The sequence below is a fragment of the Mytilus galloprovincialis genome, chromosome 2 (genome assembly GCF_965363235.1).
Source record: "Mytilus galloprovincialis chromosome 2, xbMytGall1.hap1.1, whole genome shotgun sequence".
Lineage (NCBI taxonomy): Eukaryota > Metazoa > Mollusca > Bivalvia > Mytilida > Mytilidae > Mytilus > Mytilus galloprovincialis.
The window spans coordinates 103,441,944-103,464,273 of NC_134839.1; the positions used below are offsets into that span (position 1 = coordinate 103,441,944).

At 33.1% G+C, this 22,330-nt stretch overlaps 1 protein-coding gene across 1 annotated transcript; it reads right to left on the reverse strand.

The window, feature by feature from the left end:
• Positions 1 to 417: 417 nt before the first annotated feature.
• On the reverse strand, positions 418 to 16,725 carry LOC143065203 (caspase-3-like). The gene is made up of 9 exons (XM_076238624.1): positions 16,636 to 16,725; positions 11,671 to 11,812; positions 10,856 to 11,036; positions 7,741 to 7,847; positions 7,074 to 7,244; positions 5,646 to 5,865; positions 2,943 to 3,140; positions 2,199 to 2,308; positions 418 to 1,293 (listed from the first exon to the last, which is right to left on the reverse strand). Exons 2-9 carry the CDS (start codon positions 11,803 to 11,805, stop codon positions 1,159 to 1,161), a joined length of 1,257 nt encoding a protein of 418 aa, XP_076094739.1. The 5' UTR covers positions 11,806 to 11,812; positions 16,636 to 16,725; the 3' UTR covers positions 418 to 1,158.
• Between the last annotated feature and the right edge of the window lie 5,605 nt (positions 16,726 to 22,330).

Genomic DNA, 22,330 nt, shown 5'->3' on the forward strand with positions numbered 1-22,330 from the left:
AATTTGGCCCAGTAGTTTCAGAGGAGAAGATTTTTGTAAAAGTTAACAACGCCAGACGCCGGACGCCAAGTGATCAGAAAAGCTCACTTGGCACCTTGGGCCAGGTGAGCTAAAAATAACAGCCTTATTTTTGTACAAAATATGAAAGAAAAAACTAATATGTAACACATAAACAAACGACAACCACTGAATTACAGGCTCCGGACTTAGGACAAACAGTGACACATACATTCAGAATGTGGCTGGGTTAAACATGTGAGTGGGATCTCAACCCTCCTCTAGCCTGTAATGTTCAGATTTGTTAGTATTTTTATGAATTCGTCCTTCTTTAAATACCCAAGACCTCAGTTGGAATAATTGTTTATTTATACAGCAGGACATATATATGGCTAATATCCCCTCCAAAAAGCCTAAAAATTATAGACAGTACAAATTTATTAAGTAAGTAAATTGTTTATAAATATTGTCACAATTTTATATACATTATCATATGCAAGGTTAACTATCAAAACCATTTAAGACTTATGACTGTAAGATGTATGAGACATTGTAAGCCTCTGGAAAACAAAAATATACTTATGCTGTAATGGAATATCAATTGTTAGCCGAAAGAAATCAGGAATGTAAAAATAAAACAAGATACTTTAACAAATAAACTAACAAAGAAGAAAAAAACTATGCAGATATATCAAATTTCAGAAAAGCAGTCAGTCTTTTTACAAACATTGCACTAACATAATTGCATTTATCTGATTTTAATCATGTGCACAATCAACTTTATATTTAAAATCTTTTATCAAATTATATAAAACTTTAGAAATGTTTAACAAAAATATTGATACAGCAAGCTATTAAAAATATAAAACAACAAGTGTAAAAACCAGCCATTTGTGCTATTTATATTGCATATATTTGAAGTATTCCATCATCATTTCAGACCTGTCTTCTACAGCCATATACACTTGAAATTCAGATTCTTGCTCCATCTAGTCCAAATGAAATTGTAAATTTAATGTACATTTGAAATTTGCTATCTAGTAAGTTAGCTGAACTTATTATTAGAAAGAGCTTTTTGTTTTCAGCAATCAATTTAGTTCAATCTTGTCTTCATTTTGAGATCCTTCTGTTAAAGGTCAGACTACATTATTTTCTACAGTTCTAACCATCAATGAATTTAGGTGGATCATCATATACACCTGGAAAGAAGTAAAACTTTTTCCTCAAATTGTTTTTTATTTCTGACACAGTCAAATTTCCTGCCATTGTCCTTCCTTGTGACACTAATTCGTTAACCTACAAAAAAGGAACAGAGGTAATAATGACAGAAAGAAAATTCTGTTTAAAAGATTGGTTAGAATTAATAATATATCTTATTTGTCCCAAAACAGAAAATACCATAAAAATCTTTAAACTTGGATAAAGACATAATCTTTACTACATTCAACATAGAAATGTAAAAATGCTATTTAAGAGTTACAAGTACCTGTCCAGCTCAACTATGTGGTTTTTTTTATATGTATTTCTATTTGAACCATCTATAGCTATTTCAACTGATTTTTATAGTTAGTTCTTGTGTGGTACTGTTACACCACAGTCCTAGGTTAGGGGGCAGGTTGGCACTATATATGTGCCTGTCCCACATCAGGAGCCTGTAATTAAGTGTTTGTTGGTTGTTGCAGTGTTATATAATTGTTGTTCACTATTTTGTATAAACATAAATAGGCGGTTAGTTTTCTCATTTAGAATTGTCTTACATTTGTCACTTTGGAGCCTTCTACAGATTGAGATTTGGATGGAATCATTAATTAGCCTTTGGGGCTGTATGGTGACCTATAGTTCTACTGCTATTTCTATTTCATTTGGTGCCTTGTTGAAAGCTGTCTTATTGACAATCATACCACATCATTTTAATTTTTACAAATGATGTTGGCTAACTGAATGCAATGGATGTAAAAAATTAAAAACATTCTTTAAATTTCTGAAAATTTTCTATTCTTTTGATTTTAAATTAGGATTATGAAACATTGTGATATATTGTACAAGTCAGCAATACATGTTAGATCCAAACAATAGATAAATAATTACTACACTGGCCATACTTTTTTCTTGTTATATTAATGAACACTTATTTTTTGTCATGACAGTTTTCCTTTTGAATAAATAGACAAAAAGTCTATATATTAAAGTAGAAAACATACTTTTAATAGCATATGCTGAATTTCCTCTTGATGGGCATGGTATTTGAATGTCCATACAATTGCATTTAAGAACCATGACCCTACATGTATATGTCTGTAAGCTGGAGTACCTGTAAGATATATAAATAAAAGCAAAAGTAGAATACTGCTGTTCAATAGTCATTAAAAGTCTTATTAAGGAATATATAATATATGTACATTGTTCTTCTGATCAGCATCTTAAATTGTATGTATAATCAAGGTTTTTATTTTATGCTTAATAATGAGCCAGGTTAGTGGCCAAATGGTCCACTTTGGTGTGATGTATTTCTGATGATTCATGCATTCCAACTTTATGCATCATTGTCCATATCTAGTTTCCACTATGTTTTATTTTCAGCCATGTCAGCCATGTTGGTTGGCAGACAGGGTCATAACACACATTTTTATAAAGTAGATAATGTGGCCAAGTTTAACTATATTTATTTGACCCAGTAGTTTCAGAGGAGGAAATTTTTCTAATAGTTAACTGTGATGATGCTAAGTGACAGAAAAACTGTGTTAAGGGAGATTACTCTTACAAGGGGAATATTTGGTTAATGGCTGCCATTAACTGTTCAATATTATATCTCAGCAAAACAAAAAAGCCATATAAGAAATAAAAGTGAAAGAAGATATACAAAAATATAATCAGAACAAAATCAATAAAATATTCCACAAAAAAGTGGAAAGAGCTAACAATGTAAATCAGATTCATTTTGTTACCTTCAGGTGTAGCATAAGCTATCAAAAAATCTGCAGCAGAATGAACAGTTTTCTTTTCTTTCAAATCTTCATTTGGCATCTGTGCAACTGCATCTATCTGGTCTTTACCTTTTAAAGACATGGCATGAACTCCTTCTGTAACACCATCATTCCCAGACACCTGGACTCCAGTGCCTATATGATCAGATTCTTTATTTTCTGAAAAACAGATTAGCAAAAGACATTCATTCCAAAATATATGAAAATGCAAGTGAACACAATAGAAGGCTTCAACTCCCAATGCAAGAAAAATACAGAGACTAATTTTAAAGGAACAAATATATAGGATCTTGTACCATGTGTTATGCAATATTTCAGTAAGAAATGAGGTTAAAATATGATTATGAACCTACAGATATTATGAGCAGTGTATCTTTAACTCCCAACTTGTATATGCTAATTTAAAATGATAAAAAAAAAAGAATGTTTCCATGAGACACCAATGCACTTGCTTGTAAATATGCAAGTGACAATGTACAATTTCAAACCATTTTTTCTATAGTATTTCTAAAGAGACATAACTTAAGAAAGGTGAAAGCGATGACACCCAAAGTGGAACTTAATATCTGAGTTTGGTAATAAAGTATTTGGGTCAACCAATTGTTATGAAACTTAATTACAATGACTATTAGATAAAACACAGATCATATTTAGGTAGTGTAATGTTCACTGTTCTTGAGTAAGCCTATGATTGTTTGTTAGTGAATAATGAGAACAATCAATGACATTAAGTTTCAATAAAAATAAAAGAACAGAGTTTCAATGTACGTATTTTATCTGTTCAAGGACAATTACTAAATAAATACTATTTCCTTATTCTTAAAAAATTTATCAAATATCTTAAATAGACAAACTAGTCCAAGACATTGCTAATATAAACATATGATATAAGTTTCATAAGAATCTAAAATAAATAAAATTGAGAATGGAAATGGGGAATGTGCCAAAGAGACAACAACCCAACCATAGAAAAAAACAACAGCAGAAAGTCACCAACAGGTCTTCAATGTAGCGAGAAATTCCTGCACCCGGAGGAGTCCTTCAGCTGGCCCCTAAACAAATATATACTAGTTCAGTGATAATGAACACCATACTAATTTCCAAATTGTACACAAGAAACTAAAATTAAAATAATACAAGACTAACAAAGGCCAGAGGCTCCTGACTTGGGACAGGCGCAAAAATGTGGCGGGGTTAAACATGTTTGTGAGATCTCAACCCTCCCCCTATACCTCTAGCCAATGTAGAAAAGTAAACGCATAACAATACGCACATTAAAATTCAGTCCAAGAGAAGTCTGAGTCTGATGTCAGAAGATGTAACCAAAGAAAATATACACATGATAGTGCTAAGAATGCAAATTTCCATATGATAAATATATCCAAGAGACTGAACTCATTTTAACAAGCATCATCAGTGTTATGATCCAGCCACTTTTTAGCTAGGTGCAGACTGACAATTTCATCTCCTTTCTAATAAAATGTGTTCACTGATGAAAAGACTGGAAGAGGTGAGTGCATTGTTTAGTATATAAATCATGTTTGTTTCCCTAAATTTACTTCTACATGATCGCTTTGGGAGCATTTTTATTTTGAAACATGTCTTTTAATTAAATAATTTTGACATGATTGAAAATAGAAATCTTCAAATTGCTCACTATACCCAAGTCTATTGTGATGTCTAGGAATTCAATGAACGTAATCTATGATGTACTGGGTTGAGTTCAATATTGTAGCGGCTATGTAGCTGCTTTCAATATATATGTAGCAACTAGTCTATAGCTACACATTCAATAGTAAAAATCGTTCAATAGTAAAAATCTATGTAGCACTATGTAGCTGCTACGATATTGAACTCAACCCAGGTGAATTTTTTTTAGCCTAGGATTTAGTTTCCCCTAATTACTTTAAACCTTTACTAAATTTTTCAATAGAATTAAGATTTGGTTTGGAAGATTGGTTCAAAAATTATATTTAAAAGGATAGTACATTCTTAATGTTACAGAGATGTTGTTTGCTGAGACAGGAAATTTAGATACACTCTGGGTAAACTTATTTTAAAAGGTTACTAATTCAACACTATAATTATATCTCTGAATATTGTTTTTATTGGTATTAATATTGATTTTGTTATCAGTAAATTAAAATTAAACTAAAATTATTTTTATATACATATGCAGTTTCATGGCTCTACAATCTGTCAATACCTTGGCATTGAACAAGGTTATGTTTTTTTCTCTGACTAATGACATCCATTGGTGTTGAATGTGAACTGATTGATATTTAAGTCTTTGAGGCATTATGTTTTATATTAGTTGTTATTGGCATTGACCTAGCTCTAAGTAACTGCAAGTACTTTCAGATCTATACTAAGTTTCTTTTTATTGTGGGGATGTATAAGTACCCCGCCATGTCCACTCTGTGTTTTTGATAGATGTATTTTTGCTTTGTAACTATCTAAAGAGTAAAGCCATTTTCAACTGATTCTTTTTATTTGTTTTTATGTTGTACTGTTATACCACTGTCCCAGGCTAGGAGAGGATTGGTTCCTACAAATAAGTTTAACACCGACACATTCTGTGAGCCTGTTAAAAGCGAGGAGGATGTTGTTTTTTTTTCGCTATTTAAACTTTATAACAATTTCTAACGCATAATAATTAGTTACCTCCACGACATGCTTGTACAAAGACAAGTCTTGGTTTTTCATTTAGTCCAGGGCACTGTGATGATTCAAACAATTCTGTTATTTTCTTTAATTCAATCTCTTGACCATCTGTGCCAAAAATGCCTGTGGTATGACCATGACTCATTACAACTAGTATCACACAATCCATGGCATTCCAATCCACTTTATTTCTCTCTTCTTTCAGAAACTTTAACATGTCCTACAATATTATTCATCATTATTATTTTTAAAAAATATTCCATCGTTTAAACCTTTTTACCTCAAAGGACTGAATATCACTGTGACCACAATTTATTATTTAAGGTAGAGGCTCTTATTTAAATCCTACATTATTTACCTGAATTTATGCCCATTGTAATCAATGGCTTCCCTTCAAAGCTACCAAACCTTTGCTATTAGCCAGCCTTAAAGTCATATGAAAAGAGAAGCTTGTGATCATAATGTTAAGGAAATTAATGAACAAATGGACCCATGCGATGTTAGCTAAACTAAGTTATTTATCCATGTTTTTTTTAAAATTTATTACCTTATATTTGAAATGTTTTTTTGAAACATTATATTTCATTTACCCATTTTTGATCGCAAGCAATTTACTTTTCTAGCTTGTTGATGAAGTTTTCCATATCTTGAAATTGATAAACAATTTACACAGGATTATGGAGAATGTGAAAAAAATAAAGATTGTTGGAGCCATGTTTTTTTTCTAAATTTCCATGCGTTCCCATTTGTTAATCTAACTTTTCCATAATGGTTTCTAATAATTTGATCTATTTAATTCTTCTTTGCGGATCAATTATTACAATTTATCTCCCATTGAACATTTGTTAATTACATTCATTCACTGTGGTTTTTCTCTTACACTAGTTGAATTTCCCATTCAAAGGAATGATGAGGCCTTAATTAAAATATTGTTTGTTTGCCCTTTACCGACCGACCCTATTTATTCATTCCGCATGAAAATCTTTTATTTGTATTTTCCAGCAAGATTTTATTTCATTAAACAGCATAGGACTTAATAAAGGTGATCACAATTGTACATTTTTATCAAAGTTCAATTACAATTAGTCTCCATAAGTCCGATTCATATTTTATCAATTTACATTTTCACTACTGATTTTGAAAAGTATTAGTCAATATGAAAGACAAAAGTAGACTTTCCATTTGTGTAAGTATGTGATAAAGTGGGATATTTTCAAAGAGTTTGAATTTTGCAATATATTATTCCAAACCTATTCTGGATCAGTTTATTTGAAATTTTTTTGTCACTGATTATAATCATTCTTGACCATTTAAATGTGCACTAAGGAATTCTATCACCATTTTTAAAATAGGAAAAATAACCCCCTTGCTAAAATTTCCCACATAAAAGCAATTCAATAAGTCATTATCTAAATATGAAAAGTATACCTGTCCTGTCAAATTGTCTTCCTGAACAACATCAAAGTGCAATTCTGTAAACAAACTCTTCATATTTTCAGCATCCTTTTCAGATCCCTGCCTTGTACTTAACTTTGTTTGAAATTCCACATTATTTATTATAAAAACTTTACCTCTTGTTTTATTTCTGATCTCATACACCTGAAATATATTCAATTGAAGAGTTTTTGATCAATTTCAACATAAACAAAAAAATCGCTGAACAAATGTGTTCAGTATGCTTATTTCTTTAAGATATATTCATATAAATAATAATTTTTTAAATAAATAGATAGAAACAGGTATTATTACAAAATAAATTTTTCAACAGATGTTCACTATGTAAATTTTGATTGCCAGTCAGTGCAAATTGAAAGGCATATGTTGAATTTGTCAGCACAAGTCAGTGTAAGGTAAAGTTTTGCTATGTAATGACTATCACTTTATTTTAACTGGCTAAAAAATGCGTGAAATTACATAATTAAACATCTAGAACACAGAAAGCAACAGGGCTATGAATACTATCTTCTTGTCCTTTTTAAACAAACTTTCATGTGGGCAAACATCAAATTGGTTGAAAATTGCCTTTTTGAAATTTTCCTTATCTCTTTTTTCATGTTCATGATAAAAAAAAATATTAGCTGTACTATATAAATACATTTTCATCTGTGTACTCATGAATGTATGATGGACTTTTTAAATCTTTTATTCTTCTAACTGAATCTTTCTGCATCTTATATTGTTCTTCACTATTAGGAGGCCATTCTAAAATATGAATATAGTTCAAAATAATTATTTATACAACTTGACGACAATTTGATTGACAATTTTCTGTTTCAGTTGTAGAAGAATTCAACAGTAACCTTTTACCTAAGGAATGCATAAAAGAAATAGGAAATTATAACAGTTTACAATATAATCTCTAAAACCATATTTTAATGCTGTTTTTTCAGATTGATTTCTTTTACCTAGCAGTTTTGTTCTGAAATAAAACAAAATACTTCCATGTGACTTCATCAGACATGGTCGTTTTTTTCATGCTGTCACAAAAAGGAAATTCAGAGGAAAGTATGAAAACTTGACATCATTATTGAAATTTTGATCAATGAAGATCTGACATCAAAAGAATCACAAGTTGATTAAATTAAAAATGATCAACTGGTCAGGAAAAGGATAAATTCTGTAAGAAATAAAGATAATTTATTGGTACAAATTTGCATAGTTTTTGTCTGTATCTTAAGCCTCAGTCACACCTTACCGGATAGCACGAATGGACGCCTAACGGATGAAAATAAAAGTTGTCCGTTGACAAAATTGTTATCCGTTGGGAGTCCGTTGATGTACTGACCGAACAAAACGGACATGTAACGGATGCATAATGGACACACACCGGATATGCAAGGTACGAGAAACGGACACGTACCGGACAGAACGGATGTCGAACGTACATCCAACGGACGAGTACCGCATAAAACGGACACCAAACGGAAGCGTACCGGATAAAACGGATGAACAAGATATACAGAAAAATCAAAGGCGACAATAATAAAACATGTAAATTGCATAAATATTCAAAATGTTTCTGTGTATAAACTGGTTTTGGTTTGTTCTTCAAAATTCTGCCAAAGGGCAGTGTCTGCCCTGAATATGAACTGCTTGATTGTGAAGACGTGCCTATACTGTAAGATCGATTATGAATTATAAGAATTCATGAACCTTAATCTGACATTCCAATAATTGGCATTTCTGACGCCAAATTTTCAATTGGTATTTATCTGTTTCAGATCCGTTCATCATCCGTTTTATCCGTTATACGTCCGGTAGAAGTCCGTTTCTCATCTGTTCAACATTCGTTTTATCCGTTAAACGTCCGGTAGAAGTCTGTTGGTGAATTTATCTTCCAGACCTCCAACGGATGTATAACGGACACATAACGGATACAAAACAGAAATAAAACGGACGAGTACCGTACAAAATGTCCGTTCAAAATTTTCCACCGGACAGAACAGACGTCGACGGATAAAACGTACGCTTAACAGACATGCAACGGATATGGACAGACGTCTAACGGATAAGAACGGACGTCTAACGGATATGAACGGACGTCTAACGGACTGAAAAAAAGTTATCCGTTAGACGTCCATTCGAGCTATCCGGTAAGGTGTGACCGAGGCTTTATGGTAGCAAAATTTCAAAAAGCAATGAAATAAAAATAGTATTTCTTCTGGTCATGGAAATTTTATCAAATAATTTTGAACAGGAGTTTCTTTAGGGGAAAATATCCTTTTAACATTTACCAGGTTAAGCTGGGGTCACACATTCACGATTTTTACTGCCGTCCTTGACAGGACCATTCCCGATTAAAATTTGTCAAAAGTCTGATCAAGATCCTGTGAATCGTGGATGGAAATTCGATTTGTATCTTTCGCCAGGTAAAATTCGACCGAGTCTGTCACGACTGCGTCCCGATTCTACCGAATGTAATCCGACAGAGATCAGATAGTGACAAGACAGTGAACCGACGCTGACGGAAGTTATCCGTTCGAAAACTGTCGGCATAATCGGGATGATCAGGTACTGTCGGAACGTAATCCTATCACGGTACGCTCTATCGTATTGCAAACGGCTTTGTCTGGTCTCAGTCGTATTGTATTCTGTTATTGTCGGGACTTCTCCAGATCATTCCCGTTCCACAGGACACCGTCCCGAATACACAGAACATTGTTAGGAATTCGATCCGATACAGCAGAATCTGTCACGACATAGGCACGATTTTAATCCGACTAGACAAAATCGGCTGAGTTTCCCCGAATGTTACGGGACGCACCTAACTGTCGGGGTGCTTTGCCGATCTATTCGGATCCTTCCCGACCAGTAGGAATCTGTTACGAACTAAAACGACTGCGTTCAGACAATAATAGGACATTCCAGATAATTGAGGATACTAATCCGACTTTTTCACTTTTCGTGTCGTATCGCTGTCTGATCTCAAACGGGAGCAATAATCGGCAATGTGTGAACCCCGCATTACCAAAAGTTAGGTTTTGCATCCTAGGCTTGGATATTAATTCCTCTTTTAAACAACTGAAAGTGAAGTACAATTGTACATGTACTAGTACGCCATTTTTGGAGTGAAGTTCTAAGGGTGCAATGACAAGTTACCATTTATACTTTTGAAACTTTCTATTAAATAAAGAATTAACACGTACATGAATATAGTAAATGTTTTTGTGTAGCAAGAAGAAAAGAAGATAAGTCAATAAAACTAGGTGTAGCAAGAAGAAAAGAAGATAAGTCAATAAAACTAGACACATCACCAGTCTGACAACTAATTTGTTTATTAAATCTAAAAGGAGAACATCAATAATCATAGCCCTACACATGTACCCTTGTCTACAACACATTCAATTTATACAGATTGAGCCCCTATATTAATTGGATCAAACAAAACAGAGATTTTACAAATTTATGAAGTATTGTCTGACGACATCATAATATTATAAGCAATATGTTTTTTTACTCAACACTTCCATTTTAATTGAGATGGCAGTTGACTGCAAGAAAGTCAGGAATATGACAGTTGTTGTCCATTCATTTGATGTGTTTTATCATTTGATTTTGCCATTTGATTAGGGACTTTCCATTTTGAAATTTCCTCAGAGAACAGTAATTTTGTGATTTTACTTTTTACTGGTAACTGACTGTGACTGGTCCTTGACTAGTACAAAAGATAAATGTTTTCTGTACTTATTCTATAGATAATGCAATCTAACCTTTGGGCCTGTATCTGTTTTCCTCACTTTCAATAACTCTAATGTAAGGTGCCAGTAGTTTTGCCAGTTCACTGTTTTCAGTGTCAAGGAATGCATCATGAAGACCTTTAGCTGCCTTTTGTCCCCTGCGACCAAGTGTATCAAGTATTAAACGATTTTTCTTTTCTTTTTCAGGTTCTTGCTATTTAAAAAAAATAATATATTACCTATTAAAATTATATTGAATTGATAGAAACTACGGCTTAGAAAGACTAACAAATCGGACGGCACAAGTCCATTCATAACCCTCTCCCTAAGTTAAAACTTGTTAAAACTTGAACAAGTGGTAGATAGACCCAGCTACCTGCCATTTACCATCTATTCAGTGCTGAGACTTTGACCCTGAAGAATCATATCTGCTTCATTATATCAAAGTGTCAATCTAAGCCATCATGATGGCCATTGGCAAATTGATTAGTTTCATTCCAAATTTGTTTTGAGAATATTAAAAAGCAGGGTCACAACTTAACCACATGTTCTGTAAAACTCAGAAAGATATTTTCATGAGGGTAATTTGTCCATGACATTTCAAAGATCTGGGTTGACAATCAAGGTGTTAATTAAACAAAATTGGTTAGCGTTATTCATCTTACAGTAGATGATCATTCAGACTCTCCAAGATTCAACTGTATTATAAGTATGTTACTTGTCAGTTTGACAACTGGATAAATGAACAAAGTCATCACAGTATACCACCAACTTTGTAATAATAATGTGATATTCAAATACATATAAGAGAAAGACATCCTAAAACCTTCTAATGAATGAATACTAACCAGAACAGAATCTCTCATATCTTCAGTAAATAACTTGTTAGCATACAAGTAATCCGCCACATCATCTCCATTATCTAAGTCTCGTACAATGGCTACCCTGTTCTTTATCAAAGCTTTCTTAGGATCTACAGCCATTAATTACCTAAAATACATGACAAAAAATTGTATGAAAAATACACAAGATTAAAATATATACAATAATGTATGAGTAGTCAGGGATAACAATTTTATTTTCCAAAATCAATTTTATTTGAAGAAGGCAACAACATTCTAACAGTAAAACAGATCGGTCAAGTAGCTTTTTGGTATTTGATACTAGATACACATCATGCACATGTACATGCATGTACTATAGAGCAATGCATATGCTAATTATTATCTTTTATAGTGAAAACATATAGGTCCCCAAAAGGCTACCATTGTTGCCTGTTTAAATAATTAATGAAGATGGAAGTCATCTTAACTGTAACTTTGCACTAGTAAAAATCAAGAAAGGGATATTTTGTTTTTGTTCTCTACAGTTTAAAAAAGATTTGACATAAGCATGATAAGGCCATGCCTACTAGGCATTTTGTAAGAAATGGTTTCCCGTGACATATTTAAATTGTTTGTTTTCTTGTAATGAAGAGTTTGTGTGGAGGTTATGTAGATTTTACTTTTCCCAATGGATACTTCATTCGCTGATATACATGTATAGAAATTAGAATGTGATTGATTAGTGTGAATATACGATCAGATCATATACTTTCGTATCTCTTATGAATTACTACTATGCATGCTTTTTCAATGGAAATTTATGATGTCACAATGAGTGGGGGTAGGAGGGGTTCTGATCCCGAAATCCCAGGCTAAAAAACACGAAATCCTGAGGTCCTGAATTTAAATAAATTTAAACCTCGACATCCCAAAATTCAAAAAAAAAATCCTATATAGATAGCGATCGCCATTGACGGTAAAACCTCGTCTGACCCAGTAAACAAGCCCCTGTGCTTCATATTAATCTGTTCATGTATGATTATACAAACACAAATTGTTTAGTCACCAAAAAAATGTTCTTGTCTATTGAACAGACATGTTTTTCATGTCTGATAAAGAGAAATGTAAAATACGATAAATGAGGAGAGCCAGGAGTGCCACAAGGAACGGTACTCGGACCACTTCTCTTCCTCTGTCATATCAATGATCTCCCGGACTCAGTAAAATCAACTGTTAGACTTTTTGCTGATGATTGTCTGCTATACAGAAATATAAAAACACAACAGGACCACACACTGTTTCAACAAGATCTGGTTAGCCCAGAAAAATGGGCCAAAGACTGGGGAATGCGCTTCAATGCAAAGAAATGTTACATCCTGAGCATTAAGAACAAAAGCCAGAAGTTCTATACCCTTGATGGACACATACTCCAACAGGTCAAACACAATCCATACCTAGGACTACAGATATCGGACGATCTGAAATGGACCACCCACATTTCAAATGTAACTAAGAAAGCAAATTCTACACTAGGCTTTCTTAGACGCAATCTATGATTCTGCCCAAAAGACTGTAAGAAAACAGCATACATTTCATTCGTGAGATCTACGATGGAATATGGGGCAATTGTATGGGACCCTTATACATCAAACAACATCAACCAATTAGAAAGAATCCAAAGAAGAGCAGCTTGATTCATCACAGGGGATTATAAATCAAGAGAAGAAGGATCGGTCACCAAAATGCTAACAGTACCGGAACTTGAAAACCTACAGTCCAGAAGAACAAGCCAAAGACTGGTATTTCTGTACAAAGTGGTTGAGGGTTTGGTCCCAGCTATTAAACCTGACAAATTTTTGGTAAAAAGCAAAACCAAAAGAACAATCAAACCAACACGCTTTGTAGACTTTGAGAGCACAAACATACAATGTACCGGTAGTGAACAACTCAGTAAATCAAAGCGCTGTAAGCACTGTAGGCAGTTGACCAAAAACCAAGGCAAACATAATTATGAAAACTGTGGTAATTTTGCTTCAATTTTTTTTTAAAGATTTAAAAGAACAAACATAAAACATTCATATATAATTGTACATTTATATTCATTTAATGAATTAATCAATAAGGCAAATAATTCATATTTTATCAAGGTTTTCAATAGCAACGTAAATATCAAGTATATTTTTTTTCGTGGTCATGAGTCTTGAGTCAGCAGTGGTACAAATTCGCAATGATCATGATGATTGCAGTTCTTTAGTACGAGCTTGTAAAAGTATGAATGGACTTGCTTCCCTAGAAAGAAAACTGAGTTTGTGATCTACAGTACAAAAGTTATGAGACACAAATCAGACAAATGTTTACTACTACAGGGATCAATGGTGAGGTCTGACTCACCTGTCCATAGTAAATGTAAATGACTCCCACCTTCACCCCAAGTCCATGATGTCTAAGTTTGGAATAAAATGACAGGTGTTAGGTCTAGCAAAGTGATATGCATATGTGCACAACGCCTATGAGATTGATTTCATCTGTTGCCAAGTTATTAAACATGATTGGGTAGGGTGACCCTTAGGACTCTCCCTATATTTCATTTGATTAGTTCTTTTGTCCCATACATGAAAATATATGGTTTAATTTAAAGGTGGGGATCTCGACTGTTTCCAAATTCTCAAACAACAGGAGGGGTGGGGTGACCACAGGGACTCCCCCTATAATTCATTTGATTTGTTATTTAGTCCCATACATGAGTATATATGGTTAAGGGGTGAGGATCTGGACTGTTTCCAAGTTCTCAAACAGGAGGGTGCAGTGACCCTAGGGACTCCCCCTATAATTCATTTGATTTGTTATATTGTCCAATACATGAATATATATGGTTTAAGGGTGGGGATCTCAACCGTTTTCAAATTCTCAAACAGGAAGGGGGAAAGTGGCCCCACGAACTCCACCTATATTTCATATGATTTGTTATATTGTCCCATACATGAATATATATGGTTTAGGGGTGGAGATCACGACTGTTTCAAAGTTCCCAAACAGGAGGGGTCGGGTGACCCCAGGGACTCCCCCTGTATTTCATTTGATTGGTTATATTGTCCCATACATGAATAAATATGGTTGAGGGGTGGGGATCTCGACTTTTTCCAAGTTCTAAAGCAGGAGGCGGTGGGTGACCCTAGGGATTTCACCTATATTTCATTTGATTAGTTATATAGTCCCATACATGAATGTATATGGTTGAGAAGTGGGGATCTCATCCGTTTCAAAGTTATTAAACAGGAGGGGGTAGAGTGCCCCAAAGGACTTCACATACATATCATATGATTTGCTTGCATTCAGGTATCATATAATCTAGTAAGTAGTTGCACTATATGTGTAAAATAAGAAACTTCCAGCTATTTTAACTGACCCATTAAAATTGAGAAAAAAATACCCATTGAAATTGCAGTAAAATGTTTACACTTTAAAAGCATCTAACTTGCTTTACCAATATTTATTAATACTGATTAAGAAAATTCATACTGTCACCAGGACCATATATATTGTTAGATATACTGTTTCCAACTGTCACAAAGACTCATAATGTATTGGATGTTGACATTAAAATTTGTCAAAAAGTTATTTTGAGTTACAGTACAAAATATTTTCTGTTTTTTCATTCTTTTACATATATCTTTTGGTTTCCAATTCTAGTGCTTATATTTATTTACCATGCAAAGATGTATTTTGTCATCTGTCTGATTTTTTAAAAAGTTGATCGCTAAAACCGGAGTTACCCATATCCGTTTCTGGAATCGGATCCGATATTGTAATTTTCTTCTCATGTCAGCAATTTTGTTTCAATGTTGTTTTTGTCAGTTAAGATTTTACTCGAATTTACACATTATTTGTCGGCGATTTTCTGTATAAAGCTAGCGGTTGAACAAAATGAACATCGCTGTCATGAATAATAATGCTTAAAAAACAAGTTTTGCCATCGTTTATTAGGAGACTTTGGTAAAAAGGTTTGCAAAGTTATTTTTTTATTTCCTCTCAAGTCGGGCATGTCGAGCGTAGCTAGTAACCAATTCGAAAGCCTGACTGCAAAAGTGGAAGGTGGAGACCTCGGACAACCGCTAGTTTGAACCCTTGCCTCCAAATTGAAAAGATACAAAAATTTCGTCTTATAATTTAAAATTGCCGCCAACAGCATGAACAGTGGAACTTATTTTAAGACTACTGACGTAGTTGACTATGTATTGACGACAAACAATATTCCTACGACTTTTGCCATTTGGGAAATCTAAACTACTTGTCTTTAGAGATTTTCGGCGATTAAACATTTCATACATTTGTTCTTTGACAGCTTAGCCAAAATCTCAGGGGATAATAAACTACATAAAGATTCCTAATGTGCCCTACTTCCTATGTGCAACTTCAAAACTTTTGGATAAATCGACGATCATTTAAGGTTTTTCTGGTCAAATTTTTTGTTATCAAGAATTAAAAATATGAAAAAACTGTCCAATTAGTTATAAATAACATAACATCAAGCTAGATAATAACAATGGCACATATTTCAGCATTTATTGGGTAAAATCTAGGGTGCTCGCATAAGGCAGCTTAACTGCCTAAAAACAACTCAAAGGCAATTGAAACGGTAAAACTGAGCAATTTAAGAACTCATTCTTTGTCAAGACTGTGATTCACTGGAACCAACTGGAAGAAGAAATAGTGTGTGCCAAATCAGTTGAGAGCTTCAAAACAGCTCTCCAACGCCGACAATAGGCGCTCTCTCTCCCGTCGAGTAAAAGCCAGTATTGGTACCTTCGACGTAACGATACAGAAACAGAAGTCAATAATTTCGTAAATGAAAGATATAATTTCATGGCCCTCAAGCTCTTCGGACATTGATTTTAAAGAAAGTTTCTATCTGTTTTGATTTGTGAAACATAATTATGAATAAAAAATATTTGCTAAAACACAATATGATGTTAGGGGGAATAGCCATGCCTCTTTTTTCTGTAATCCCTATTTATAAAATGTACTTTCGGTTTGTTTGTTATTGTCAGTTCCGAATGAAAGGAGACAACTCGGCCCAAGTCATGTCGGACCAACGGAGACAACTCGGCCCAAGTCATGTGATGTCGGACCAATATGACGAAGCAACTTCTGTATTGAAAAGTTCTATATTTCGTAATTGCAGTGGCTATTTACCGGCTCCAGAGATTTGAAAAGCTCACTAGAGCTTGTATTTATGTAGTTTAACTGTTTAAATTATATGCACATACAATACTTCTGTTGAACATTTCGTAAATTTATGTCGTAAATGAAAGACAACATTTTTTTATCAAACAAATGTGAATCAAACGCTAAGCTCGATTCACTATGAAGAGCCACAACAGGGTTTGGAGCACTTTGAAAACGACAACTATGTGTATCTGTGGAAACGTGAAACGGGGACTATAAAATTCATGAAAAACAAATGCCAAACTTTAACAATGTATTGTGCAATAAAGTACATGTTTTTAGATTAATAAAAAATATTGTACAGACGATAAATAGAAATCTAGCAATTGACAGAATTTATTCTATGAATGTTGAATGATGATGCATATGGTATATCTATAAGTTTTGCAAAAGTGACGCAGACGCAAAAGAAGCAGCTGATGTCAGCAGTGGCAGCATATTTTTTGCGCCAGACTTTAAAAATGCGCCAAAAGCAAGGCACTGGTATTGTAACGTTTTTTAGCAGTTTTAGGTTTTTTTTAATGTTACTTTTTATTTCCAAACTTATAGAATATTTTTATTGAAAGCAGTTAGAACATCGATTTTTAATATGAGTTCTCATGCATTGCTTATATCAAGGATTTGTATAGTAGGACTATACAAATCCTTGCTTATATGTATTATATAATTTTTGTAAAAGCATATTATTACAGACTTCCTATCAAAGAAAAGTACCAGTATCAGTTTAAATATTTATTCTTTTTAGAGACTTTTTATTAAACTTTTTAATCTAAATATCAATTTTAGTATGCACGATTTGTATAAAAGCTGTAAAGCGAAGACGTATTCGTATAGAGATTTCTTATTTAAGTGTATGATTCTATATATTATTTTTTTTTCAGTCTTTTCTCAGTAATTTGTTTACTTCTTTTTTAATATTAATTAAGACCGGCAAAATAGCAAAACTCTATTCAAGATTCAAGATTCAAAGTTTTATTTAGAGTCGATATTCATTAACAGTTTTCTGTTAAAGGGTGCATCTCACCGAAAGTGGATAAACTAGAGCCGAAAGGCTTGTCGAAGACTTAATGTCTGTTGACATCTCAGTAGCATCATATATCATTTGTGCCGATGATAGATAGTTTCAATAAAATGTCTTTCATATAGTCTGATTTAAAATCTGAAACAAGACTGGCAAAATAGCAAATCTCTATATATAAATCGCTATCTTGCCGGAGCTGGCAAAATAGCGAAAAGGAGGTTATTTGCCGGAGCCTATAAAATAGCACCTTTAAGAGGCTATTTTGCCTGAGCCGGTAAAATAGCCACCACCTTTCGTAATATCTCGTTGAATTGTTTTATAATTGTCATTGGGCCTTCAAAAGCTTGAAACATGCGACATTGCATTTGCTTATTATTGAATACCATGACTATCATATATATACACGGTGACACTGTGACATACTGATAGTCAGCTAAAATAGGCCTCGAAATGACAAATGTAAAACAATTTAAACGAGAAAACTAACGGCATAATTGATGTACGAAATAATGAACAAAAAACAAATTTGTAACACAGCAACAAACGACAACCACTGAAATACATGCTACCAGTGACTTTAATACTATTGTTAGTAAAGGAAGTCCCTGATTACAGAATCTGGCGAGGTTAAACATGTCACGTATCGGGCACACAACCCTCTAATAACCTGGGACCGTGATGTAACAGTACAGCATAAGAATAAACTATAAAAATCAGTTGAAAAAGGCTCAACTCATTAGATGAATATAAATATAAATACATCTCACAAAACACAGAATAGACGTGGCCGGGTACTTGAAGATCCCAACAATAAAAAGACACTAAAACAGACCAAGGAGTACGGTCTGTTACTGACATCTACATGTAGTTCAAAGCCATAAAACAACTGATAAAAGAGTAATGCATCTAAGGCTTAATAATCAATCAGTACACATCTAACATCAAATAGATGTAGTGTAAAAGACGTATGTCATAAAAAGTCAGAGAAAAACATGGCCTGTAGCAATGCAAAGAATCAGGTATCGACAGATTGTAGAGCCATGAATGTGCAAATGTTTATATAACAATAATTATAACAATAATATGTGTAACTTAATACGGCATTTTTCATTTGAAGTTTTATGTGATAATCTGCTTAATAGTTCGGTTTCTGAAAAACCATGGTTTAATATAAAGATTGATTTGTTATTCCATTAAAAAAAATCATGACGTACTTTGTGCTTGCAACTTCATGTAGATAGGCGGAGCTTAGACTATGGTTTAATCTGATATTTTTCATGTTAAACCATGATGTAAACCCCGCCTCTTTGTTTCGACTCCATGTGACTGACAGTTAAGTGAATGCACGACACAAGTATTTCTGAATGAACCGGCTGATTTTCGAAAAATTGACTAGATTGATTTTGTGCACGTGTTAAGCAGGGGGGGGGGGTTCATTCCCTCTATTCCCACTTTTTATAAATCTGGTAAGAAAAGGTAAAATTTCATGTGGGAATAGGAGGAAAACTTTTATATCAATTTTTAATGCTTTGAAGTAAAGTTTACAGTTTTCACCCATTATTTTATACCTTTGATTAATGGTCCAAGTAATTATATTTTTAGAGTATGTTTTATTCCACATCTGAATATTATACTTGGTTATAATATTATTTATATCACGATTTATTAGTACAGTAGACAATTTTTTAAGGTTACATATTCAAAAAATTTAAAATAAATCTAACTCCAATCTATCTATCGATAATTTTTCTTTATTTTTAAGTATTTCTTTGATGAAAAAAGAAACATATTACAAATAAACAAGGTATTATACCTGAACAGTGTACCAAATATGTTATGCTTTGAAAAAAATACAGGTAAATCTTAGGTGAAATTCTAATTAACCTTGATTGTTATAAAAACAAATTATTTATCAAAACATCTATTGTTATTTGCAAGTGGGAATAGAAGGAATAGTATTTTTAAAAAGTGGGAATAGGAGGAAGACATTCCCACGGGGTTTTTATTGGATAAAAAATCATCAGACCATGTTTGAAAAACATATACACCACGCCTTATACTTATTAACATATTTAAACGAATTCATATCCTGCGGATTCGTCGTTTAAATATATATGTTAACTCGTAAATAGCTTGGTATTATACATAGTTTGCATTTAATTTACTGATAACAACAATCGTTATTAATTAATACCTCATTAATACCAATACAAACAATGTTCAAAGATCTATTGGATTGGTTAACTTATAGAATTTAGGCCGTGTTCACATTGAACTAAACTCGATGTTGTGTTAGTGTAGCTCACACGTAAACTAAACAAAATTACGTTCCCCATGATAAAACTCAATGTTTACATGTAGTTATCATGTTTTGTCTACATGCAGTCGATAGTCAACGTAGGCCTTGTGTAGGTTATTAGTGTACACAAAACTAGGCATTTAGAACATCAATTTAATCATATATATCTTAAGAAGAAACGATTTTTGAATACACTTGATATTTATAACAATTATTAATAAAGTTCTTTACTGAAATATTTGTATAAACTTGATATATTTATTTGTTATAAATACCACTTAACGTTTCTTTATTAATCCCTTTTAATATCAAGACTCATAGCACCATCATTTCAAAAATTCATTTGAATTGCCATTACAGAACTGAAATGTTTGCAGCAGATCTGCTGCAAACTTGCTGCAGGTCTGCTGCAAACAAAATGCTTGCAGGAACCCTTTGAATAATGTTTGCAGATGTTCGCAGCTAGCTGCAAACCTCCTGCAAACATTGCATTTTTTTGCTGCAAGCTTGCGGTAAGCTTGCAGAAACAAATATGTTTCCAGTAAGATTGCAGGAAAAACTAGAATATAAGGGATGTTCGCAGCTAGATTGCAGGAATCTTTGACAATTTTATATGTTTGCAAGAGCATTGCAAGAAACTACATAAAACGACTGAGCATGCCTATTGGTAACTTCCTGAAAGATAAAGATTTGAAATTTGAAAATGTTGGTGATGTTTGTGTCATGATATATATTAGTGTTCTGGGAGGCATTATAGTTTGGCAATTAACATATTAGTTTTTAAAGACATTATTTGTAAGTACATATTCATCGTAGAATGTTAACTTATGAAATTCATTCATTCCTTCCACAGATATCTGCATGAGGTGTAAAATACATTTTTCTAATATGTAACCATGCAATATACAGTACTCCCTCATATGCTTAGAGATTATAACTTACAAAATATATGTAAGTCTAGTTGAATTTTGTGACAATTTTAGTTTAACTATAGCTGTATATATATAATCATATACATGCGCAAAGAAATTTTCAAATAAATATCTTTTTAACTTAATTAGATTCATGCATGTAATTCATTTGAGAACGTACTTGGAATTAATTTAACTTATTAAACATGTTGAAGGGTATAAACGTATGCTATGACAATTTTTCAAATGATAAACTGTAATTGAATTATTTTATGAATGGATGGATGTAACATAACTTTTTAAGAATTTGCTGTGTAATATAGATGAAAATGATGTGTACACAACATGACATTGGTTAATTGTATAACAGATTGATTTGAATAAAAATGTTTGCAGCAGGTCTGCAGCAAACACGCAGGAGAAAGATTAATTTGCATAAATATGTTTGCAGCAGGTCTGCGGCAAACACTCATTTGCATATAAATGTTTGCAGCAGGTCTGCAGCAAACAGGCAGGAGAAATATTAATTTGCATAAATATGTTTGCAGCAGGTCTGCAGCAAACACTCATTTGCATATAAATGTTTGCAGCAGGTCTGCGGCAAACACTCATTTGCATGGTAAATTGTTTGCAGCAGACCTGCAGCGTATTTGCAGCATACACGCCGCAAACACGGACTATATGTTCGCTGCAAGTCTGCAGCAAGTTCGCAGCAGACTTGCAGCAAATGTTTGCAGGATGCTGATTTTTTCAGTAAGGGTGGTCTTCCCTAATCGACTGGACATACACAGAAATATTTGCCACTGGTGTTTTCTCAAACAACGATTCACTCATACATGCATTACTAAAGAAAGTGTGAGGTAAATTATTTTGTTTGTCTAGTATCTGAGATCCGTTAAAATACACTTAGAAATATATAAAAAAAATATTACCCCCTACTTTTGCAAAATACTCCTTGGAGAAAAAATACCAACAAAAGAAAAAGAAACAAACAGAAAAGATAAACATGTAGTGCTCTTTTACATCTCAATCCCTTTTCTTCGTCGTCTGTAAGCATGCTGATGCAGCCTACATTTTCTTATGCGAGAAATCTTTAGTATCTCTTTAAACTACTGATAATCATCAAAATAACGGCAAGTGTTTTTGATTTTTTAAATTAAATGCAATTAAACTGGTCTTTACTGAGTTTGGTAATAAAATGGTATACACAACAGTACGTCAAGAACA

What these genes read in the sequence shown, in the direction of transcription:
- LOC143065203 (XM_076238624.1), bottom strand. Translation starts at nt 11,805, where the DNA reads ATGGCTGTAGATCCTAAGAAAGCTTTGATAAAGAACAGGGTAGCCATT. An exon ending in TGTACAAGCATGTCGTGGAG is followed by an intron (nt 3,141 to 5,645) that starts GTAACTAATTAT and finishes TCTGTTTTTCAG; the next exon opens with AAAATAAAGAATCTGATCAT. An exon ending in TTCAGCATATGCTATTAAAA is followed by an intron (nt 1,294 to 2,198) that starts GTATGTTTTCTA and finishes CCTTTTTTGTAG; the next exon opens with GTTAACGAATTAGTGTCACA.